The sequence below is a fragment of the Cnephaeus nilssonii genome, assembly GCF_951640355.1.
Source record: "Cnephaeus nilssonii genome assembly, chromosome: 9".
NCBI lineage: Eukaryota > Metazoa > Chordata > Mammalia > Chiroptera > Vespertilionidae > Cnephaeus > Cnephaeus nilssonii.
In genome coordinates, this window is record NC_137080.1 from 20064367 (window position 1) to 20090924 (window position 26558).

A 26558-nucleotide genomic window follows, 5' to 3' on the forward strand; every position below is an offset into this window, starting at 1 on the left:
TGGTCACCCCTCACTATGCCCCAAGCACTTGGCCTTGTCTCTGTTCCTGAAATATAGCAGTTTTGCTACCTGAGAGCTTTTGAACATCATTCGCCTAAAATATCATAAACTTTCCTATTACAAATAGAACCTTTAATCTTCACACGAGAGCCTAATCCTTACTAATGAGTGTGATTTGGGGACTAATTTCTGTCCTTTTACAATATTATTTATTTTGTACTTGAAGGAGAATTTCAATGGCAATTAGTATGCAATAGTTGTTAAACTTAATTTACTATTAAGAAAACAACAGTCTGCTTCCGACTGCTTCTAAAATAAACGTCTTAATAAAAATCAATGTAATTATAACATTTAAAATATAAATTGGAAAACACCCCACAGTGTTTATAAAATATTCAGTATTTGAAACCTGAAATATTTTATCAATTTATTACTAGTTTAATTTTCACAAGACTCATTTCAGTAAAGATGATAAGTTTTTATTAATGGTGTTTGTAAATACTATAATAATGCATTATATGGACATAACAGTTCAGTGTACAAGCATGTATGCATGCACTGTCTCTCTTGAATTTCCAATCTCATGAGCACATAGAAATGAGTTGTATAGGAGCGTCTCTTGGCCAAGACTCCACCTTCATTCAGTAAATTTTGTTTGAGAATACACTATTCATCAAGCACCATACTTTACATTTGTGAACAAAAATGTTCTCTTGGAGCTCATGATCTAATGGAGGAGACACATAACAAACAAATAAGCCAGCAAATACAAATAAGGGTTGGAGGGATATATTTTGTTGCTCATACACACTGTTGTTGTTGTTTTTTTGTGTGTTTTTTTTTTAGCCAGAAACATACCGAACTTCCAAACCAACCTTTGGAAGTGAAATACAAAGAAAAGGGGAGAGTCAGAGACTCTTGGCATATTAACTCATAGGAGGTAAATTATTTGAGGCAGTATAAAAGATTTTATTGTTTTGTAGATCATCTATCCACTATCACCCCATCCAAAAGAGAATTCATTGGCATGGAAGGACTTGGAAATTTAGCCTCTAAGGAAGCAGGAGGTGGGGTGGCGGGGGGGAGGGGAAATCGGGAGTTACAGGCCAGGATTGATGGAAAGAACTGAGTTTGGCCCAAAGGGGAAGGATTTTTCTTCTCCTACAGAGTGCATGATAAGGTGCCAAGGTGAGAGGATGAGCAGAAGAGAGTAAGGGAACCTCTCCCACTCGCAATTCCCCATGCACCCTGAAGACACCAGCAGAGAAAATTGGAACCTGAAGAGACAAATTGTTTAGTATGCTCTCTTCATTGCTGTGGGCTTGACTTGCTGACAGCAAGCTTCATTATTAATGAAGTGTATCGTTCCTTGGTGAAGAAATCAGCTCTTTATAATTTAAAGAGAACTACATGTCAGTAGTTAGAAAAAAGAGAATCAAAGTCTCCATAACATGTTGCATCCTTAAATTTTGAGAGGACATTCATATTTACTAAATTATGATAAATCTCCCCACCCTGTCCCTGTTTATGAGATCTCCTTTTCTCTGTTTAAGTGTCATTCATCCGATGCCTCCTTCCCTGCCCCAAACTAGACAATTCTTGGAGGGTGTCTGAAGTTGTGCCATTATGTAAAAACAATAAAACAAAACAAACAAACAAAAACCCAATTGCCATCTGATGTGTAAAGATTCAAGGAGGTGAAGATCAAATCTGAATTGTTCATCATTTTATTCCTGGCTGCCAGCAAGGTGCTTTAGGCATAGCAAATGCTCAGTAAATATTTATTGGATAGATAAAAATGCATACATGAATTGATTGAGTCAATGAAAGCTTGATATGAGTATTATTTAAACACTTACTTTTGGTGTTGAGTTATTATGACAATTGGAGTTCCAAGAAACCAAATGAAAATTTAAGCACAGATGGATGGCACTTTTCAAAAGTTTGAAAGTATCATTAACAGTCTTGTCTACTCTGGTTCAGTGGACTTGGCAGTGTATGGGTACATATAGAAAGCATCTTTCAGGTGACGAAATTTAAACATATTGGTAAACCCTGAACTAGCGGAAAGGATTCTTTATGAAGATGTATATGGAGTGTAAAATATAGAAGATATGTTTTTCTTGAATTCATGCTACAACATATCTAAAAAGCTCTCTATCATAAAGGCTGGTCTAACATATAACGTTACACTCACTGGAAATGGACAGCCTATTAAGAACTCAGCAAAACCAGGAAGTAGACACACATTGAAAAAGTGGGGGAAAAAAAAGTTAAATAGATGTCATAAAAACCAAAGAATATGTATACCCAAAGTCTTCACTCCAACTTTGCTTGCTCTTAATTTGCACATAGTATCAATAAACCTATTCACTTGGCTCTCTCATTTCTAAGGCCAAAGCCCCACACAAGAGCTGGGCAGGGGAAGTTGCTGTAGTAACCCACTGTTCCCAATGGCAGCGTTGGTCTTCATCGGAGTCTTCTTGCTCTCCTCCAGATCTTTGCGGACCTTTACTTGTGTGACAGCACTAATCATGATTATGCTTTTAAAAAGTCATTTCCTATTCTTGACCTTGAGTTTCTTAAGAAAAGAGCTTGGCTTTTCACAAGGTGTCCAGAGTATCGCACAAGACCATGTCCTAGTTGATATTCCAATCAAAACAAGGCAAAACCACTCTGAGTCATCAGGACAAAATTAAATTGTGCTTAATATTGTTTGAGGAGTCTGCAATAAAGTATTACATTTTAAAAATATTTTCACCCTAATAGTAAAATTAAAAAGCTTTTCTTCTAAAAGAGGTGAATACAAAGTATTACTTCCCCCTTTTTTAGAGCCATTTATAAACCAGGGAGTGTCCCAGAGCTGAAATTTTACTATTTATTAGTTGTAATTCTATTAATGTGTAGTTTGCAAGCCCTTTAAACTGAACCTAGTTCATAGCAACCTATGAGGAAAGGAGGACAAGTATTCTTACTTTATAAATAAAAACCTGAAGCCATAACTTAAATGATGACCTGAAGATGATAGCTATTAAGGACCAGAGTTTTTAGTCTTTTTCCGTATGCTTAGCCATGAAAGTAATGTAGTTTTGTGATAAAAATCCTAAGCTTTAGTATCAGAAAGATCTAGGTTTGGATCCTTCCTTTGGTCACATACCAGCTGATTTACAGTGGGCAACATGTTAGTCTCTTTAGACGAAGGCAGTCTCTTCATTTACTCAGTGACACTACCCTTCTATGTGTTACTAAGGTATTTTTTAGACTCTCCAACTCTTAGTTTCTTTATATAGAACTTTGGAATAATAATAGCACATACCTGTATCAGTCAGAATAGGTTATGTGCTGTAACAAACAAGCCCCAAATCTCAATGGTTAGAAATAATGAAATATATTTCATTCACTCGTGTCCACTGTGGATTAACCAATAGCTCTTCCACCTCATCCTTGTACGAGAACCTGGTATGATTGGATTTTTACTATCTGGAAGGTTATTGGTCATCATGGCAAGGGGAAGGGATGATAGCAAATTGCACACTGCCCCTTACAGATTTTCGCCTAGAAGGGACACACATCTCTTGACTCACATTTCACTGACCGAAGCAATCCACTTCTCTTGCCTTACTTCAGAGGGTCAGGAAAATACAGCACAACAATGGGCCTATGGCCTAGAAGGAGAACTGGAATGTTGGTGAACAGCCCTAATGGCCAACACCTGGTCCTATTAGGACTGCCAGGAGTTAGTGAATGAAAACCTTACAAGAACGAGGTAAATATTAGGTATTGTTCTGACTGACTTTGCTTACAAACTTTATTAATAACTAGAGGCCTGGTGCATGAAATTTATGCATGGGGGGGTGTCCCTCAGCCCAGCCTGCACCCTCTCCAATCTGGGACCCCTTGAGGGATGTCCGACTGCCCGTTTAGGCCCGATCCCACCAGGATCGGGCCTAAACGGGCAGTCGGACATCTCTCTCACAATCCAGGACTGCTGGCTCCCAACTGCTCGCCTGCCTGCCTTCCTGATTGCCCCTAACCGCTTCTGCCTGCCAGCCTGATAACCCCCTAACCACTCCCCTGCCAGCCTGATTGATGCCTCACTGCTCCCCTGCCATCCTGTTTGCCCCTAACTGCCCTCCCCTGCAGGCCTGGTCACCCCTAACTGCCCTCCCTTGCAGGCCTGGTCCCCCTCAACTGCTCTCCCCTGCAGGCATGGGTCCCCCCAACTGCCCTTCCCTGCAGGGCCGGTCACCCCTAACTGCCCTCCCCTGCAGGCTTGATCACCCCCAACTGCCCTCCCTTGCAGGCCTGGTCCCTCCCAACTGCCCTCCCCTGCTGGCCATCTTGTGGCGGCCATCTTGTGTCCACATGGGGGCAGCCATCTTTAACCACATGGGGGCAGCTATCTTATGTGTTAGAGTGATGGTCAATTTGCATATTACTCTTTTATTAGATAGGATAGAGGCCTGGTGCATGGGTGGGGGCCAGCTGGTTTGCCCTGAAGGGTGTCATGGATCAGGGTGGGGATTCCCTTGGGGTGTGGGGTGGCCTGAGCAAGGGGCCTGTGGTCGTTTGCAGGCCGGCCATGCCCCCCAGTGACCCCAGCGGAGGCCCTGGTATCTGGGATTTATTTATCTTCTATAATTGAAACTTTGTAGCCTTGAGAGGAGCCAAGCCTCCTGCTTGCTCTGTGACCGCAGCCATTTCTGTTGGGATTTATTTATCTTCTATAATTAAAACTTTGTAGCCTTGAGTGGAGGCCTAGGCCGGCCAGGGTGTGTGGAAAGCTTGACTTCCTCCATCGCCGGGGGAAACTCAAGCCTCCTGCTCTCACCAGCTCCATTGCTGCCGCCATTTTTGTTAGGATTTATTTATCTTCTATAATTGAACCTTTGTAGCCTTGAGTGGAATCCACGGCCGGCCAGGATGTGCGGAAAGCTTGGCTTCCTCCATTACTGGGGAAACCCAAGCCTCCTGCTAGCTCTGTGGCCGCAGCCATCTTGGTTGGGTTAATTTGCATACTCGCTCCTGATTGGCTGGTGGGCGTGGCTTGTGGGTGTAGCAGAGGTACAGTCAATTTGCATATTTCACCTTGAAGCTTATTTCACCTTGTTGCATGTAGAGTCCCTTAAGAAAATGAAACATCTGGAATGAAGCCTGTCTAGAAAAAAGTAGGGCTGCATAACTTTTTTCATAACCTTGTGCAGTGGAAATGTCTCAGTGTGCTACACAGACAGCATACTGACTTGGATGACTTATGTGTAACAGTGGTCAGTTATTCTTTTCCATCCAGATGGGAAATTTGTGATTAATAAACTGCTAAAGAACAAAGAGAGTCGGAATTCTACCTTTCATTTTCTAGAGCCACAATCATTATTTTTGAGCGTGCAGCCTTGTTTCTGTGAATTCCTTTGCTCCATGTTAAGCTGCAAAACACACAGTCCTGCTTATGGTTCACAGATTCTTCCAGGTTGATAGGAACCAGGTCAGATTGTAGTCAAAGCAATTTAGGCAAAAATAGGTCCTAATGGTTTTTAGAGTCCTCTAGGTGTGACCCCAGGAGAAGCAAGGAGGAGTCTCCCTAATCCTACTGGCACTGCTGGGCACTGTTGTCTCCAGCCATATTTCTCTAATAATAGCATTCCCCCCACCCCCCACCTTCTTCCACCCCAGCAAAAGAGTCCTGTTTTAGAAGAAATGTGGTCAGCAATTCAATCTCCTCCCCCTGGCCCCCGCAAACCTCCCTCCCCCCGCCCATTTCATCTGAGCAGAGGCTGGGCCTGTTGAGTAAATTCCTCCATCTCAGTGGCCTGCAAACATCAGCAGGCCTCAGAATCTCCTGGAGGGCTTGTTCAAACAGAAGGTGGGCTCATCCTCTGATTTTTTTAAAACATTCTACATTTTTTTTATTTTTTAAAAATTTTTATCAATTTCAGAGAGGAAGGGAGAGGGAGAGAGAGAGAGAAACATCAAAACATCAGTGATGAGAGAGAATCCTTGATCGGCTGCCTCCTGTACACCCCACACTGGGGATCGAGCCACAACCCAGGCATATGCCCTGATTGGGAATCAAACTGTGACCTCCTGGTTTATAGATCGACACTCAATCACTGAGCAACACCGGCCAGGCCATCCTCTGATTTCTGATTCAGTAGGTGGCATTTGGCCCATGAATTTGCCTTTCTGACAACTCCACAGGTTATACCAGTGTTGCCACATTTGAGTGGCACTACTCTATCTGAATGAACTCTTCTTGGAGCCCCTACCTCCCCTGGCCCCAGGACTTCCTGGGCCATTTCAGGTACTGGTTTTGCTTCTTTTCTCATGTTGCTTTTGTACTGTTGGAGTGACCCTATTTCTCTCCCTTTATGATACTGCAATACTAGTGTTTCCTGTTATCTATCTGCCAAAATGTTTTGATTGTTACTGATTATGAATTCCTATGCATTGGAACTATCTCATCCCAGAAGACCTTATCGCGAGAAAGCCCAGGGAGTTGCCTGCCCCGTACTCGTGAGGCTGTATTTGGTCTTAGTGAATGTAAAACAATAAACACAATGCCAGCTACCTTACAGGGTAAAGGCATGGTTTCCTTGTAGCAGAGACACTTGGACCTTATAACCAACTATTTAAGAAATTTATGAGTGTTTTTATGATACTCCTAGTAGCTAGCTAGTTTTTCAGTTGGCATTTTTTGAAATCATTAAAAAAGAGTTATTTCAGCTTTACTGGTGGGAGATAAAACTAGTGTGCCTGCAATTTTTCACAACGATTTTTTTATCATGTTGACTTACTCGAGCTATAAATTCATAGTTATAGCTCTTAAATTGCTCTTAAGGTGACAACAAAATCATTTGACTTTTGAAAATAAAGGCACATTAGCCTAATGAAATGAAATTCCAGATTTTTAAGTGATCTTCTATTTGAGATGTTTATTAATAAATAGATGAGCAAAGAAAAATTATATTTAGATGGCCCATAGAGTGAGCTCTTTTCCAAATGGCTTATGAGGATTTTTTTTATGTATATTTTTTTTCTCTGAGCCTTTCATTACAACGGGGCTATTTGTGTAGCTCAGTCAGTAGTAGACTTTGGACAGCTGTGTACATTTTTGTATTTGTTCTCTAGCTCTGTTTGTGTATGTACAAATATTTTTTAAATGATATTGCTTGCCCTATTTTTTTTATATTCAATTAACTTACTTATTGAACATTTTTTTCCTGTCAGACATTTTGTCTACATTTAAAAATGACCACACAGTATTCCTTTATTTGAATGTACCATAATAAATTGGTCAAATCATTTTGTTAATATAAATGAAAGAAAAATATACATGTTGCCAAATTACCGGTTGGAAAGACATAGAAAACTTTCATGTAAACATTGCTTACAAATATAAAAGCTTTTGCTGATATCTCCTCAGCTTATACTTCTCATATGATACTTTAGGTGGGGGAGGGAATGAAATGGTTAAACGGACTGGGCTCTTTGTTTTTCAATTTATTTTTGTCGTTGAAAGTATTACACATGTGCTTCCCCCCACCCCCCGCCCATCCACCCCCTCCACCTGCACCCGCCCCTCCCAGGCCTTCACCACACTATTTGTCTGTGTCCATGGGCTATACATATATGCACATGAGTTCCCTGGTTAATCTCTCCTCACCCCCCCACCCCAGCCTCCCCTCTGAGACTCATCAGTCTGCTGACTGGGTTTTAAAATATCAATCAGTTTTTAGCGTGATAGGAGACATGTTTTAATATCCTTCTCTTAGTTTTGGAGACAGATGGTCAAAACTGTAGCAATGAAGAGATAAAATACCAAAAACTATGCCTCAAAGTAATAAGATACTTAGAACACTAAGTAGATTTAGACTGTTGCCAATGTTACCTGCTTTTGGGAATATTTGATCTTTATTTTACCTATGCATTGGGTGATATAGTTTTGATGTGTATATTGGGGAGGGGGGATTTGATTATTTCCCACATACAGACTTGATAATTTTTATAGAAGTGGGTTCTTATAAAGTTAGAAGTTGAACTCATTTTGTCCTAACCAACGAAGTTATTGAGGGCATGGCGCTTTGCTATGCAATTCAGAGATGCATTTGATTTCTTTCTTTAAATAACATACTTTGTTCTTATTTAAATAACATTTTTTCTTACTGCATTCTAAATTCATAACCATTAACTCTTCACTCTTACCCTCATCTGCTTGTTTTCTCTCCACATTTCCAATTATGTCTCCTGCCCCCAATCCTGTTTCTATTAACATGCAATATGATTGAAGGAGAAATCACGTGCTTTTGAAACATTGTTCTTCTACTTCTTGGCTGTATGGCATTGAACAAATTACTTACCCTCTCTGAATCGCAGTGAAATGGTAGTTTTTTTCTCTCCTTTACACAATTTTACTGAAGGTTAAACATGATAATATATATTAAATTCCTTAAAAATATCAGAAATCAGCAAATGCTAGTTCCTTTCTCATTCTGATTGTGCATTCTTTCTTCTCAATTTTTTTATACCTCTCCCCAAAGTCTCCAGATAAATAATTTGAACCTCTTGACAGCTCTCTTGGAAAAGATTCAAGATGAAACATTTTTTTTCTTTCTGGAATTCATCATTATTAAAAAGTCACCATTTAACGAATTTTTACTTTGATCTATGTAAGCCTGTAGACTTTAGTTTAGTCAACTTTATTTTACTGAAGTCTGAACAAATCCTAAAATGACCTTTTAAGCAGAACATAGCCCTCAACTATTTTATGAGAAGGAATTACTATCCGAGATCATGGGTTGAGCAGGCAGGGCTGGGTGGGGGGGACTATGATAGTGACCAGTGGATTTCTATCAATTAAGACTTAGAGATTTCCTCAAAAAATTAAATATGGAACTTCCATTTGACCCAGTGATCCCACTTCTGGAATATATCCTAAGAAACACGAAACACCAATCAGAAAGAATGTATGTACCCTTATGTGCATAGCAGCGCAATTGCAATAGCTAAGAGCTGGAAACAGCCTAAGTGCCCATCAGTAGATGAATGGATAAAAAAGCTGTGGTACATTTACAACATGGAATACTATACAGCAGTAAAAAAAGAAGGATCTCTTACCCTTTGAGACAGCCTGGAGGGACCTGGATAGTATTATGTTAAGTGAAATAAGCCAGTCAGAGAAAGACAAGTATCATTTGATTTCACTCAATGTGGAATGTAATGAACAAAATAAACTGATTAACAAAATAGATCCAGAGATATAGAAGCACAGAACACTGTCGAATCTCAGAGGGAAGGCAAGGGTGGGTGTGAAGAGATCAACCAAAGGACTTGTATGCATATATGCATACATAGACACAGACAATAGGGTGGTGAAGGCCTGGGGTGGGCGGTGAGGCAGGGCTAGAAGGGGTCAATGGGGAAGATAAGGGGACACATGTAATACTTTCAACAATAAAGATTAAAAAATAAAAGACTTAGAAACTTCACCACTGAATTCAGTTTCTGCCTTGGGATTGTGGAAAGTTATGCTTCTTAGGTCTAAACCCCCAACCAGTCTGAATTCATGAGTGTATTTATGCTATACAGGTGGCTTATCTTCCCTGGAGCTGAATATCTCTGTCCAGTCTCTATGGCTGCAAGTTTTATAAGAATAATTCTGCAGCTACAGGGCATTCTCAAAAAGAAGCTCGTTTTCATAAGTGAATCAAAGGTGAGAGTAACGGGGTCTTCAGTGAGGTTGAGCTTTGGGGAAAGAAAGTCATCCCCCCTTTGAAGGACAGAGGGAGCTGTTTGAATAAGTCAGGGTAACCCAGGGCAGATGAAGCATATCAACCCTGATAAAGGATTTGCTTTACAACGCATAGCATTATCCTTGAGCAAAGTCTAGAAATTTCTTAAAGGCAGATACCAATTCTTTTTTTTTTTTTAAATAATGAATAACATAAACTGATGAACAAAAACAGATCCAGAGACAAAGAAGCATGGATCAGACCATCAAACTTCAGAGGGAAGGGAGAGAGATCAACCAAAGGACTTTGTATGCATGCATATAAGCATAACCAATGGACACAAACACTAGGGGGGTAAGGGCATGAGTGGGGGCATTGGAGGGCAATTGGGGGGATAAGGACACATATGTAATACCTTAATCAATAAAGAAAATAAAAAAATACATTTTTATTGATTTCAGAGAGGAAGGGTAAGGGGGAGAGAGAGAGAGAAACTTCAATGAGAAGAGAGAATCATTGATCGGTGCCTCCTGCACACCCCACACTGGGGATCAAGCCCACAACCCGGGCATGTGCCCTGACCTGGAATCGAACCATGACCTCCTGGTTTATAGGTTGATGCTCAACCACTGAGCAACACTGGTCAGTCTTTTTTTGTTTCAGATACCAATTCTTAATTCATCCTGTATGTTACCTTGCACCCAATAGATGCAGGTGTTGCTCAGGTAGGCAGAATTGTTTCCTGTGCTTTAAGATTATGATCTAAGTAAGTCTCTTTCCTGAATTTCTGACTTAGTCTAGTTAGCGATTTTAGCCACTTGCTATTTTCTTGTGTGTTTTTTTTTAAATGAGCCAGCCCATCTAATTACCCAAATGTGTATCAAGTTGGTCTGCCTTTTACTCTAATTTTCCAAACTTTAACATCCTTTTCTCTGCCCTGTATTTAATTAGAGTTCCAGAGTGGAAATGAAATAAAAGCAGTGCATGCTCCGTGCAAAAAGGTGAATAGTGAGGTTACATATAAAGTGAGTGTTGTTACCTGTCACCCACCATGTCACTCTTTAAGTGTAAGCTTTGTTAATAAGGATGTTGCCTCCCATATCCCTCCAGTATGTATTCAAACACATGTTCTGTATGTTTGTCATAAACAGGACCTTACTCTTTATTTCTCTTCTAAAAGCTACAAAATATGATGTGAAAATTTTTCCTTATTGTCATACATTAATCCTTTTAAATATCTATGTCTTATTCCATTGTATAGATGCAGCACAACTGATTTAACCAACCTTCCATTGATGTACATTTAAGCTAGTTCCAATAACTAGCTTAAAAGCTTGGCTTCCTCCATGTATACATGAAATGTGTACTTTTATGTATGCGTAGCTACGTCTACAAGTCTTTTGAAAGGCTGGTTCACAGAAGTGAGATGGAGGGGGATGGGCATTTAAACTTGCAAAAGTCATTCCCAAATTAACGTTTAAAAAGTACCATTTCATCCTCTCATTGACAGCTTATTAGAGTTTATTTCCTTATACCTCACTAGTAATGGGCATAACCAATCCCATTTTTTTGTGTTTTTTTTTTTATCAATTAGTAAGTGAAATTATATTTTTACTTTTTGAAATTGCTTTAGTTTGCATTTCTTTGCATACTATTGAGTATTACTCTTTTTATTTGTTAACTGGACAGTTGTATTTTTCTTCTATAAATTGGCTATTAACGTCTTTGGTCCATTTTTCTTTTGGGTTGCGATCTCTCACAGGAAATAACCAGTGAAGCAAACCATAATAAAGCATAACAGGTATTCGAAGCTAAAAATATCTCAGGCATGACCCCAAAATACCCTCCCCTAGTGAAAAGTGGTCACCTGCATATGGTGTTTTGGAGACATGGTGTTTTCCTCTGTTAGGTTAGGCCTCCCTTGAAACCGTTTTTACTGCTAAGCATTCTTCCCTGTCTTTTTTATACTTCTGATAACTTATGCAGTTTACTATTCTCAAATCTTCCTTTTCAGGTAACCTATTTAGAGTCAGGATTTGGAAGATGGTTCAGTAGTCCCAGCAATCCCAGGAGATAATTCCTGTCCTTATATACATGCTTCTTAAAAGAAGCGATGGAAAGAAGTAAGGACCTTATAGAAAATATGTAGGAGTTAGTCGTCATTTCAGATAGTTAGCGTTTGCAATAGTAATCCATTATAGTCTCCCCCAGGACGTGTTTCTCCTTTTCTTCCTCCACTTTATCCCCCACCTTTTCCTCTTCCTTCTTTTCTGCTCTTTGCTCTTCACCTGCTGCTTCCTATCCTTTCCTGGTCTTCCTCTCCAGGAGCAGCTCTGAATCAGTTAATTTTGTCTCCTGGAATTCTAGGTAAAACCCTAAGTACAGCAGCACTGATTGGTCCTTCTTCAGTGGTGAAACCGGAGGCGCGCCAGTTCTATTAGGAGAGAGGCAGGGATGTCCGGGTTGCTTACCTGTTCACCTTTGCTCTCCAGGTGATAGGTGACAACGATTGGAAAATAGCAATTGCAGGTTTAAAATTGGGGAAGGGAATATTATTATATCTGGATGATATAATTGTATTTCTAGGACACCTAAGAGAATGAACTGAAAACATTTTTTAAAAACATTGATCAAGTTCAGTAAAGTAACTTAGTACAAAATTAATGCACAACGATCAGTAGCCCTCCTACATTCAAACAACAACCACTTAAAGATAGAAACGATAGTGAAAGAAAACACAGTAGAAACCCAGTGAGAAAATACCCAGGAAACAAAAAGTAACAAGAAATGAGAAAGATCTTGTTTTAGAAAACTGACATAAAATAAAATTTTTAGCTAAAATGTTGCAGTGGCATAACAATGTCAGTTCGCATTTGTTTATGTACAGATTTGACATGATCCCAATAAAATTACTAACAAGATTTAAAAAAATCAAATTCCAGAGTTCATAGGCAACATAAAATGTTCATAGGCATAGAGGAGGATAAATGGTGATGGGAAAAGATAAAATTAATTTTTAAAAATGTGTACTTCTCAGATTTTACTTATAGGAAAAAATAAAAGTAAAATGCTCCAGTGGAAATGATGTAGTTTGAACTATTTTCTAATGTTTTAAAAAATGCTAATGGTAGCTTTGAGCTACCATCTTTGGAAAACTTTTAAGATAAATTTGATGTATGTTACTGTGGATTAAAAGGTGACACAGCTCATTACTAATTTAGATGGTGTTTTTGCTCTGCTGAGAGATGATGCCTTACTTGCAGTAGAGAAGAAATATCCTTTGCATCCTTAACAGTGTTGGCACAGCTGGGTAACATGCAAAACTGACAGACTGATACAAGATGTTTGATAGAAAGTAGAGCAGCAGGAATTGTAACTTACTACTGCCCTCCATCTTTCCCCCTTCTCCTACATGACTGTCAGTAGTATGTTTGTATTTTCTGGGTATTTAAAATCACTGGAAAGAATGTTAGAACCTATTAAGAGTCTCAATTTCTCTTTTTAAAAAAAATATTTTTTATTGATTTCAGAGAGGAAGGGAGAGGGAGAGAGAGATAGAAACATCAACGATGAGAGAGAATCATTGATAGGCTGCCTCCTGCACACCCCACACTGGGGATTGAGCCTGCAACCCAGGCATGTGCCCTGACCGGGAATCGAACGGTGACCTCCTGGTTCATAGGTTGACCACTATGCTTGGCCGGGCAGAGACTCACTTTCGAATGCTGTCTCCACAAACATGGTTATCATAACTCTAAGTGAAGTTCCTGTGTATGTTCAGCAGAGGAGGGATCTGTATGAAAAGTCCAATTTGTGATTTTAAATACTTCAGCTCTCTATCCAGGGATAGCTCAGCTAGTTTCTTGCATTTAGTAAATATGTGACTTCTTTAGGGGTAGCTTCCTTATACCAATTTCAAGTTGACTTCCTGTCAGGAAATGCAGTGTAAAGGGAGTGTGACAGTCATTGTAAAAGCTTGTCCAAATTTGAAGAATTGGGGTAGAGGGCAGGAAGCATATTTCTACGTTGGGGGAAATAGGCTTCTAATTTCTTATGTTCCTGTGGAAAACGGCTCCCACTGGGTCTCAGCAGGGTTTTCTCTAATAGCTCATTATGGATCCGTTATTTGGCCTCCTGGAGACTTTTGCGCTCTGTGGACTTTATAGATTTTAGTCACTGGAGAGCAGTTGTTCCATGCCATTGTTATGCAGCTCATAATTGGGTTGGGCCCATATTTTATGGTTTGTCAGGGTTACAGGTGGAAGGCATCGGTAACCAAGAGCACATACAAGTGCAGTCTCTACTCCTGGCATTTTCTGCATGTTTAGGATGCACTTGACCATAAGTGATATTTTATATTTAATGACTTTACTATATTCTTCTAATTATAAAAAATTCTATACTTCCCTTTAATCCCAGCATTCATGTGAATGTAGTACTATACTGAATATTAAGCAACCATTCTCTCCCAGACAGACCAGCAAAGGACTTCAGAGTGCACATAAAATCACAGCTTAACCTTTTTGTCACAAAATTACCATTCTGTGCATTTTCACTTTATTTCACCCTTATGGCATCTTCTCTAGTCCTCATATTCCCAACCCTCATATTCCTCTTTGTCTTCAGTCTGTATTATGCCCAAATGTCCCTATGGAAACAGAATGGTGCTTGCAGAATTGATCAGATTATTCATGCATTTGGTTCAATGGCATCATTAAGATGAGTAAAAACATCAGATGGGCCGGTTTGGGTTTTCCTACCCTGCTTTTATTATTGCTATTATTTTTTGTTGCAAGTCTTCAAATCAGAAGAAATAGAATGAATTAAAAAGAAAGGCAGGCTTTATTCTTTCTATAATATACTAGAGGCCCGGTGCATGAAATTTGTCCACGGGGGTGGGGGGCGGGGGATGTCCCTTAGCCCAGCCTGCACCCTCTCCAATCTGGGATATCCCTCTCACAGTCCAGGACTGCTGGCTCCCAACTGCTCACCTGCCTGCCTTCCTGATTGCCCCTAACGACTTTTGCCTGCCAGCCTGATCACCCCCTAACCACTCCCCTGCCAGCCTGATTGCCCCTAACTGCCCTCCCCTGCAGGCCTGGTCACCCCTAACTGCCCTCCCCTGTAGGCTTGATTGCCCCTAACTGCCCTCCCTTGCAGGCCTGGTCCCTCCCAACTGCTCTCCCTTGCAGGCCTGATCGCCCCCAACTGCCCTCCCTTGCAGGCCTGGTCCCTCCCAGTTGCCCTCCCCTGCTGGCCATCTTGTGTCCACATGAGGGCAGCTATCTTGTGTGTTGGAGTGATAGTCAATTTGCATATTACTCTTTTATTAGATAGGATAGAGGCCTGGTGCATGGGTGGGGGCCGGCTGGTTTGCCCTGAAGGGTGTCCTGGATCAGGTTGGGGGTTCCCTTGGGGCATGGGGTGGCCTAGGTGAGGGGCCTGTGGTGGTTTGCAGGCTGGCCATGCTCCCCGGCAACCCAAGCAGAGGCCCTGGTATCTGGGATTTATTTATCTTCTATAATTGAAACTTTGTAGCCTTGAGTGGAGGCCAGGGCAGGCCAGGGTGGGCGGAAAGCTTGGCTTCCTCCATTGCCGGGGAAACCCAACCCTCCTGCTTGCTCCGTGGCTGCAGCCATCTTGGTTGGGTTAATTTGCATAGTTGCTCCTGATTGGCTGGTGGGCGTGGCTTGTGGGTGTAGCAGAGGTATGGTCAATTTGCATATTACTCTTTTATTATATAAGATTCCCCACCTGTCTCTCTCTTATGTAAACTCTTCTTTGCAACCATCAAATTATTCATGCTCTTCCACTAAAATGCACAGACTCCAGTCAGATAGTTTTTGACTCTAAATCTCAGGACAAATTTTCAATCATAATTTTCTTTCCATATGCAATGAGCCATCATTAAAATTTAATTTAATATATTAAAATATAGTTTTGGTTTGTCTAGCTGAGCAATGAAAGAGTTAATAGTGAGCAATGAAGAGTTTAATAATATTAGCTAAGTTATTGAGACCTTAGTATAATCAACACTGTCAACATTTTATATATATTACTTTTGAATTTTGTTCTTAAAAAGACCTTCAAATCAGACATAGCTGATGTCACTAATGTAGACCTTAGTTCCCAAATGCTAAACTGTGATGTGCATTCATTATTTCCTTTGCTTTACAACAACCCTGTAGGTACTGTTACTGTCCTCATTTTACAGATGAAGAAACTGAGGCTCCAAGAAGTTGGGATGCACTCTGTATTAAAGAGTGTTTTGCCATCCTACAGATGGAAGAACTTAGCTAAGGAGTTTAAGACAACTTGGCTAAGGTTGCATGGTATCAAATGATGAAGCAAGGATGTGACCCTTGTTTCTCTGATTCCAATATCCATGTGCAAAACCATTATGCTACACATTAAAAAATGATTTCTATTCTATCTTATCTTTTAAACTTCAATATGATTGAACTATTAGTCACCATAGGGATTTTTTCTTTGAATTTTGGTAAAGATATAGACTAGAAATCCTATTCTAAAAGTTTAAAATGTCTCTATTGGGAAGAAAGTCCTAAAACTGTTCTGGCTTGAACAGAAAAGATTTCCATCTGTCACATTTGTGAATTCCACATGGGAGTTTTATATGTTTTTGTTTGGTCCTAAAGGCACAGATTAATTTCTACTTCCATTTGGTAGATAGCCTCACATTCTGGAGAATTTTTAAGCTTTGAGATAAGAATAAAACTTCCAACATGTAAGACATTGTTAAGTATATTTAAAATAATTGGCACACTTCAGGTGAAAAGATAAAGAGAAGCCATGGGGCAAAGAGCCCAGTGGAAGAATTAGGGACAAGGATGAATGAGAGTCTGTCTGCATGGCAAACTCCTACTGATGTACCAAGCCTTTGATAACTACTGCTGCTTCTTAGAAGCCTCCAGATAGTGTGGAAGAACATTCTTCAGTGTTCCCATGACTCCATCATATAACCAGTTCATTTCATTATGAATGTGCACTTTGCTTTCCCATTGGACTCCAGACTCCTTGAAATCAGTGTCCCTAGTGTCTAGCACATTTCAATAATATTTAAGCCAGTGCATAGTCAACAAACTGGTTGAGCATTTATTACATTCCAGGCACTCTGCAAGGCATTGGGATAGCATACAAAAACAATAGAAAGATTTCACCAAATATGAACATTGCACTGGGAGCCTGAAATCATGAATACCAAGCCTGTTCTTCCTGCTAATTCATTGTTGGGACTTAGACAACATCCTGGTCCTTAGTTGGCTAAAAGGAATGTCGCCTTCAAAAATTTGAAAAGTCCCTCAATTATGTAGGCCTATTTACTTATCATCAACTCAGATATTAGTGTGTGAGTGCATCTGGAACCATGTCTGATGTATAGTAGGCTTGCAGTGTGATCAGAAGATCGACATGTTCAGGAATCAACTCCCGTGAGTGTGTGAATACTAAAAACCGGTATAAATTAGTGCCATGAAAAGCAAATTCCAGAATGTCCTGAAGCTTGTAAGAAGGGTAAAGGACAAAAACAATAAGGCTTTAAAAATTGTTATCAGAGCAAGAGTAGGAGAGACTAAGCCTGATGATTAGACAGGATGGAGTAGTGTTAACACGTGACACACAGGGCAGAAATCTTCTGTCAAGGACAGAGCTTTTGGCTGAAAGGGGTAGAATAAACATGGTCCAGAGGGAAGATGAGCCCAGGGTAGGCGAGTCGACTGTAATAGAGTGCTTGAATGAGTGCAGGAGTTCACATCTGCACTGAGAAAGGTAACGAAGAAGATTGCAATCCTGCTGATAAGTTCTGAGATCTGTGATGAATGGGTAAGATGGTAAAGGCCTGGAGATAGCCCTGCAGGACCCTAGTTTGAACAGTGAAGAAGTTGTGCAAATTTTTAAAAACATACTTTTATTGATTTGTGAGACGAAGATAGAAACATTAATGATGAGAGAGAATCACTGATCAGCTGCCTCCTGCACATCCCCTTCTGGGCACCAAGCCTGCAATCCCGGGCATGTGCCATGATCAGGAATTGAACAGTGACCTCCTGGTTCATAGGTTGGGCTCAACTACTGAGCACACTGGCTGGGCTATTGTTGTGCAAATTTTAAGCTGATAATCTTGGTAGCAAAATTGTGGCTGTTTTGTGAACACTGGGAATGGAAAATAGGATAATTAATATGTAGCCAAGAGTTAATTCAAATTAATTTTTTTTGGTTGTCGACAGAAGAATATATGCCTATCTATTCATTTGGCCTTTGATAAAATCCTAAAAATATTGAAAATATGGAAACCAAATGTGGCTGATCATCTAGTTAGGTTTATTTATAACTAGCCAAATGATCTCCTTGAAAAGATAGTTGCTGATCATTATATTCTTTGGGCCAAGAAACATTTTGAGCCCTATATCTATTGCATTTGCAGACACCAGTTTTTACTAATTACATGAATGAATATCTATCTACATGAGTTAACAATGTCCACCTAGGTCTCTAGTGGAATGCCACAAGGGCTTCAAGTTGCACAAGTTTGGATGAAGCTTTGAATCCAAAGACTAATAAGCAAAACCTCTGCCCAAATTAACACAATGAAATTCACTGTAGTCAGATTTTTTGTTTGGATCTTAGAGGAAGTAAGTCTTGGCCTGGCCCTATAAGGGATGGAGGAGAGCAAAGGGGGGGAGTATGCAGGTGGGGGGTGGGGGGTCAATTCTGAGTCTGCACCTTCACGTGCTGAAGGGCATCTAAACAGGTGTGAGAGGCCCACTGCTTGCCCAAGGACAGTCCTTGAACCTCATCTCCACCCCATGGCTTTTCCCATGTGGTCAGTGTGATTTGAGAAATGGCAGTTGTTTGGCCCATAGTCACAGTTTTAAAGACAAAGAGCATTCTTTAAGATCTGGTGTTCTGATGGAAACAGGAATCAAAATAAAACTGACAGGGAAAGAAAACCTCAGTGAAAGCAAATTTGGAGGCCCATCCCCATTTCAAATTCTGTAAGAGCACAGGCGTTGGGAGCCAACCCTGAGCTGTGTGACCCTGAGTGTGTTACCTAAACTCACTTAGCTTCGGTTTTCCCCTCTGCAAAATAGAAATCATAACAATTATATCCACTTCCAGAATTGTGAGAATAAGCAGGTGCTTATACCTGAAGCGCTTAGAACAGCGCCTGGCCATAAGGTGTTATGTGTTTGTATGTTAGCTAGCATTACTATTATTGTTATTATCAAAACTGAGGAGAATGCTGACTTGTTATAATAATGAGACTGTAGTTAACCTGGTCCCTATGGCCCCCCGCCCCCAAAGTGATAAATGTGTGGGATGTGGCTTTGTAGCATAAACCAAAAGATAGATTTAGGCTCTTTTATGCTTATACCGAACAGTATGGACCAAGTGGATATTGCAGTTTGAAGAAGCAGTGGCCTGTGCCTCTCCTCCCTCTAGGTTGCATGGTTTCACTAGGCTTCTTATTGCAAAACTGCCCTTAGCGCCCTCAGGCTACTTCCCAAAACCAGTCCTGCATGATTGCTTTCATCTACAAATTGAGATTAATTTTCCTCAGATAAGGGCAACAGTACTTGTGTCTTACTCCAACCCCATTGCATATGAGTGTAAAATTGAAGCATTTAGGTGTGCCATGCCGGAAGCCAGTTTCAGCATGTCGTAATTGCAAGAGTTTCATCAAAAGGTTGATGGAACTTGGGGACTCAACAAAAGCTGTGTCACATATGTTATCACCTGTTGGAATGGCTAAAGGCATTTCCCCAAACCTGAAAGGGGCGCATTAAGTTGATTGTTTGCTGCCAGACAGCTCAGGGCATCTTAATCTACATGTTATTGCCTCCTACTGGCCAACCACCTGAACAGCCATAGGCTATTCCCCAATCTGACACTGAACTCTGTAGACTAATCCTGGCCTTTGAAGTGTATTATCTCCACCTTGTCGTAGGACAAATTGTGTTAATAAAAAGCAAGGGATCCTGAAACAAGGACAACCTGGTTTCTTCAGCCAGCTCCTCTGACCCCCAATGCCTTTCAAAATTATCTTTCGTCTCTGGACTCTTACTTAATCTATGCACAGCCTTCTCCAGATTTCTGAACCCTTCTAGATGCCAGATCAAGACCCACCGGCATTAAATGTCGCCCAACGTCCAGCATTAGTGCCACTTCCTAATTTCCAAGACTTGGCCCTCCTTTCCTTTCTAGCTTTACCTGGTTTCCTCCCTCAGGGCTGAGCTGTGTGCTAAAGGCAGATCAGAGGTCTGGTATCCAGCTATTCTTTCTCTTGACCTTCCCTGAAATGCTCTTCACTTGATTAAGTGTTAATGCTTTTGTCTGCCTAAAGCCTGTTGCAAAGGTCCCCCTCATTCTGGGGGTTAGCTCATTCTGTTTTAGGTAGATGTACTAGCTCTTTGAAGTGGTGACTGAGTTTGCACACCTTGGCTTTCCCCTCAGGGCTGGGCCCAAATCACAATAGAGGTTCACTTAGTGTTCAGTTGTCTCCAGTGGAATTAAGAGGACAAGGGCTCCCCCCCACCCAACCCGAGTTTGCTAATCCAGGGAGTGGGGTACCCCTGCCCAGACATGGCCAGGGTAGACTGGCTGAAGAAGCTCTGTGGTGCTTTGATTTTCCCCAATTCGATCCTTTATTTCTAAACTTCTCCAGGCAACTTCTCTCCTTTCATTTTTAATAAATGTTTATCCTCTTAAACTGCCCTTGCTACTTCTTCATGTCTGGTCTAACCTGCTTTGCTTGCTCACAAAGGAACTCGGTCCCTCATCACTCTTTTTCCACCTTACTATTCCCATCTATCTTTCAGAATACATATATTTTTCTTTCTCAGCCCCCTTTCCTCGGTCAGCCTCTGAAATGGAGAATGGCACAGCCTGCAGAAAATGTTTTAACAAGTGGGGGAGGATTAAGAATCTGTATGGAATGATAATTCACGGTGGTTGTTTTTAAACCAGATGAAAGCCTTTTGCCCTTGTTTTCATTCTATTCTGAAGGATTTCAGAGTAAATCCTTATCCTGTCATATGGGAGTTACTGAGTTTTATTCAAACATTTATAACTGTTTTGATTTAAGAAAACATAAACTGACACAAAGTTTGGTTTTAGCCAAGGTTTGGGAGAAGTTTTAAACTGTAATATGTATACTTTGATAAATTTAATAGACTAGAGCTATGGGTTACAATATAGTTTGGTATTTGAGCATTAATCTATTTTAATCCTAGTTATAATTCCAATGCAGACTGGATTTACTAACCAGCTTGTTCAACTATCTAAAACTGTAGATACCATCCACAACACTGTTATTTAAACACAACAGAAATCATAAATAGAAATTTAAAAGGATAGCTTGATTTTGCAAGACAAGATTTGATGCTGTGAAGAAACCCTCTCAGAAATTTGCCAGAGACCATGTGGGTCTTAAAATATCCTTCATATCCTACCAGCCAGATTTGGCAGCCTGAGAACTATTCATTGCAAATAATGACAAATACTTTACCAACTCACAAAATGTTGCTGTTTGTTTTGGTTTTAATTTTATGTGTGTTTTTTTAACTAGGAAATTTAGTATACTAATATTATGGCCATTCAGCAAATCTCAGGGGAAGAATTATTCCCTTATTGAGCATTTTAGCAAATAGCTTTTGAACACTGGCTATGTGCAAGGTACTACAATGAATGTTTCTGGTGATAAAAAAGTGAATTAAATTTGATGTTTGACCACAGACATGCAAGAACTGACATTATAATACAGTGAGTGCCATAGAAAACTTGCTGAAATGCTCTGAGGAATGAAAGCTCACGTGGGATTTGCTGAGTCATTCAGAGAAGGCTTAATAAAGGAAGTGGAAAGAAGAGCTCTGATGACCAGCTAGATGCCAATATGTGAAGTTGGGGGGAGTGGGAAGAAATTCTAGATGAATGAGAAACATTAACAAAGTCTCAGAAACGGTATAATATGGAGTATAGTTGGGTTTTAGTTTTATGTAAATGAAAGGGTGCAGTTGGAGATAAAGCTAAATTCCATGGGTTTGAAATTCCAGATTAAACTTGGGTAGGTGGTGGAGAATATTTTATTCATTATTCCACTCTTTAAACAACTTCAGAGCTGTGTTCAGGGTAATTAATCTGCCTTCAGTGTGTAAGCTTGATTGTGGAGGAAGAGAAGTTGGAGTTTGGAAGAGCAGCTGGGAGGTTATTACAATGGTCTAGTAAGAGTTAGTAAGAGCTGCTCTGGGCTAGGAAGAGTACGTTGGAATGGAGGGGTAGAATTGAGAGATATTGTGAAGTGAAAATTCCTAGAATTTAGAACCTGATTGGAAGGAAAATGAGAGGAAGAAGAAAGGGATGAGTTAAGCCTGAGGAGTCAAGCCTGAGAACTGACACGATTAAAAAAGTTAAGTAGTGCTGGTAGGAGGTGAGTTCAGCTTTGCTAGTGGTGCATGAATGTGTATGTGTACCCCACTGGGGAGCTGGAAATGTGGAACTGAAACCCAGGCTATGGTTTGAAATAGAGACTTGGGAATCATTAGCATAGAGGAAATGGTAGAAGGTGTAGGAGCAGATATGAATGCCAAGGGAGAGTATAAAGAGAAGATGGCCATGGATAGGGCCCTTAGGGGATGGTGGTCTACTTTTAGATGAGAGAAGATGATCCAAAATTGGAATAGTGAGGTCAGGGAAGAGCCAGAAGACTTAGGAACATCAAGACCTGGACAAGAATTTCAAGAAAGGAGGGGTCAGTAATATTCATAGAAATAGAGAAGTAAGGAAAATGAGAATTGAGAAATTAAATGTTGGAGTTTAAGAGTTCTTTTGTGACTTTCACAAGAGTGGGACATATTCTTCTTTTAAGTGTAGGGTTTGTTTGTTTTATTAAGTATTCTGGATTTTTCCATTTCTGTAAAATAACACAGATAATGAGGATAGTGTGTGTGCGTGTGTGTGAGAGAGAGACTTACCAGGGTCTGATTATAACCAGGGGACTATTTTATATGATAAGTAGTAAAATTATTGAAGTAAAATATACCTTGGGCTTACATTTCATTAATAATAAAAACACTAATTCAGCCAAAAAAGGCAATCTCCAGGATTTTACTTTAGTCAGTAATAAAACTTCTACCCATGTTATGCCAATTAAAAAGCTATTCTTCTGCTCCATTTCATTATATGAAACAACAAAAATATACAAACAATGGTTGAATTGATGAGCATACCCCTAAACATATTGAGATGATTATCTTTTCCCCTTCCTTTCAGAATAAAAGACGGAGCTATGATAGCCACTGGTGGAGTGATAACCGGCCTGGCCGCCTTGAAAAGGCAAGACTCTGCCAGATCACAGCATCATGTCAGCCTCAGCCCATCACCTGCTGCCCAAGAGAAGAAACCAGTCAGGCGTCGGCCAAGGGCTGATGTCGTGGTTGTTCGAGGCAAAATCCGGCTTTATTCCCCCTCTGGTTTTTTCCTCATTTTAGGAATGCTTATCTCCATTGTTGGAATTGCAATGGCAGTCCTTGGGTATTGGCCCCAAAAAGAACATTTCATCGATGCTGAGACAACATTGTCCACAAACGCAACTCAGGTCATTCGGAACCAAAGTGGCGTGGTGGTTCGCTTCTTTGAGCAGCATTTACATTCTGATAAGATGAAAATGCTTGGCCCTTTCACAATGGGGATTGGCATTTTCATTTTCATTTGTGCTAATGCCATTCTTCATGAGAACCGTGACAAAGAAACCAAAATCATACACATGAGGGACATCTATTCCACAGTCATCGACATCCACACGCTAAGAATCAAGGAGCAAAAGCATATGAATGGCATCTACACGGGTCTGATAGGAGAAACTGAAGTAAAACAGAATGGGAGCTCCTGTGCCTCGAGACTGGCAGCGAATACCATTTCCTCTTTCTCGGGTTTTAGGAGCAGTTTTCGGATGGACAGCTCTGTCGAAGAGGATGAGCTTGTGCTAAATGAAAATAAGAGTTTGGGGCATCTTATGCCACCTTTGCTCTCTGACAGCTCTGTCTCTGTCTTTGGCCTGTATCCATCTCCTTCCAAGACAACTGATGATAAGACCGGTGGCTCTAAGAAATGTGAAACCAAGTCAATTGTGTCATCATCCATCAGTGCTTTTACATTGCCTGTGATCAAACTTAATAACTGTGTTATTGATGAGCCCAGTATAGATAACATCACCGAGGATGCTGAGAACCTCAAAAGTAGGTCGAGGAATTTGTCTATGGATTCCCTTGTGGTCCCTTTGCCTAACACCAATGAGTCCTTCCAGCCAGTCAGCATGATGCTCCCTCGGAATAATTCCATTGGGGAGTCATTGTCTAGTCAGTACAAGTCCTCTGTGGCCCTTGGACCTGGGGCTGGGCAGCTCTTGTCTCCTGGGGCTGCTAGAAGACAGTTTGGGTCCAACACATCCTTGCATGTGCTCTCATCACATTCAAAATCCCTAGACTTAGACCGAGGTCGCTCCACCCTAACTGTTCAGGCAGAACAACGGAAACATCCAAGTTGGCCTCGGTTGGATCGAAGCAACAGCAAAGGATATATGAAACTGGAGAACAAAGAGGACCCGATGGAGAGGTTGCTTGTGCCCCCAACTGCAATCAAAAAAGACTTTACCAATAAGGAGAAGCTGCTTATGATCTCAAGATCTCACAATAATTTGAGTTTTGAACATGATGAGTTTTTGAGTAACAACCTAAAGCGGGGAACTTCTGAAACAAGGTTTTAATGTTAAAAAATATATAATTTTACAAGGCTGTATATTTTAAAACTATTTTCATCAGTGTTTCCTTGTTAAAGCATTGGTTATAAGCATTTTTAATCAAATGGTTCGTAGTGTGTTTGACCTGGCTGCTTAATTCTGTAATGGAGATAGTTACATGTTTGGGTTACTAAGATTGCAGTACTCTATATTATCATATATGATTTTATTTTTTCCATTCCTTTGAAAGCATGATCTGAATTAAAGTTTATTTTCTTTACTTTCATGTTCTTGTTGATGGTCATATTCATAAAATAAAGGGTCCAGTTTGGAAAAGGTAGGGAACCAAAGTGTGGACTAGAAGTACCAAATTCAGGCCCAAGCCTCAATATATACTTGTAAATGAGTAGGAGTGCAAATCTTAGGTGTGCTTTTCTGAATAATTGCTTTTATGCAGGATTGATTAGACTATTTAAATGGAAAAACATCTGGCTTCTGTGAGAGCCAAATGATATGAGTTGTTTTAATTCTGTGTGAGCTAATTGATATGAATTGGTTAAGTTGGTAGGTAGGTAATTTTTCAACCTCAGTTCTATTTTAGTGATATTTTATCAAGAAACCATGTATTCAAGAGCCATGGCTGAGAATGTGAGATAGTCGTAGTGGTAGATAATGAAAATGTTATTAGCTATAACTTTAGACATCCAGTATAGAAATTTCTTTGCAACCGACTTGAAAAATGAATGGACCAATTAAGTGTTTAGTAATGCTACCTTAAAATAATAATATACATGAAGAAAACATTGACTAATGAATGAAAATATATTATATGCTAGTTAATGCTAACTAGTCTCAGTACCTTTTACTAATCATCTCTATTATCATCCAATATCCACTCATTCTCATATCCTTATTTTCCCCCAATATTTTTTAGATCCTATTATTTGGAAAACAATCAGCTAACCTTGACATTTATTTTTATCTTCATATCACTCGCTAGGTGATTTAAGAAAATTCAGTCCTTGATAAATTGCCTTGAAATTTATCTTGTGCTGGAAAGCCTTATGATGACTCCAAAGACTTTCTTATGGTATAATACATTTTGGGGATTGTGGTTCTGTTATCGAAGATAATAAATACTAAAATGGTTATTTCCACCAGGAAATTTTTACGTTTTCCATTGAAGTAATATATAATTTTAAGAATTGTTTAATGGAATACTCAGGAAACTTGACAGGTTTTCCCCTATGCCTAAACATTTCTGAATATCAGTATTGCAGTTGTGGAAGAAGAAAAGGAAGATACCTTTGCAGGTTCCTGCAGTTTCATCATTAACTTGAGGTATAGTGTTACTTGTTAGAACATCAAACCTGTGTATTGCAATAAAGTAGGCTCGATATTTTACTATAAAACATTTAATAAACTTCTGTTCTTAATAGAAATTTGTGTTCTTCATACATTTGCTATAATTTTTTAAATAAAATAAATTTCTGTTTAAAGTACTGTTTTTCAAATTTTCAGACACATTCTATAGCAGGTTGTTGATACTCTTGTACATGTATTGGTTGCTGTGGCTTTTTTATTTTGCCTCTGTTAGATTAGAGATCCTAGTTCCATTCACCTATTTAATTAGGCTATTTTCATATTTTGTTCCCTTGGTGTGATGGTTAATTTTATGTGCCATCTTGACTGAGCTAAGGGATGCCCACATTTCGAGGTGTGTTTCCGGAAGAGACTAGCATTTGAATCAGTGAATGAGTAAAGAAGATTGTCCTTACCAATTCAGGTCAACATCATACAATCTGTTGAGGGACTGAATAGAACAAAAAGGCAGAGAAAGGGCAAATTTATGCATGACCTGGAACATCCATCTACTCCTACCCTTGGACTTGGGTGTGCACCATTGACTCCCCTGGTTCTCAGACCTTCAGGTTTGGACTGGAATTATACACCTGCTTTCCTAGGCTTCCAGCTTTCAGATTGCAGGTTGTGGAACCTCTTGGCCTCCATAATCACATGAGCCAATCTCTCATAATAATTATCTATCTATCTATCATCTATTTATTCTCTTTCTATCTATATCC

General features: G+C 39.9%; 1 protein-coding gene across 1 annotated transcript in view; it reads left to right on the forward strand.

Moving 5' to 3' along the window:
• TMEM200A (transmembrane protein 200A) overlaps positions 1 to 25810 on the forward strand; it is a 61683-nt gene extending 35873 nt beyond the window's left edge. The window contains exon 2 of the mRNA XM_079781677.1: positions 23010 to 25810. Within this exon, the coding sequence (XP_079637803.1) occupies positions 23026 to 24501 (1476 nt within the window). The 5' untranslated portion in view covers positions 23010 to 23025 and the 3' untranslated portion in view covers positions 24502 to 25810. The remainder of the gene's footprint in view (positions 1 to 23009) is intronic.
• The last annotated feature ends 748 nt before the right edge of the window (positions 25811 to 26558 follow it).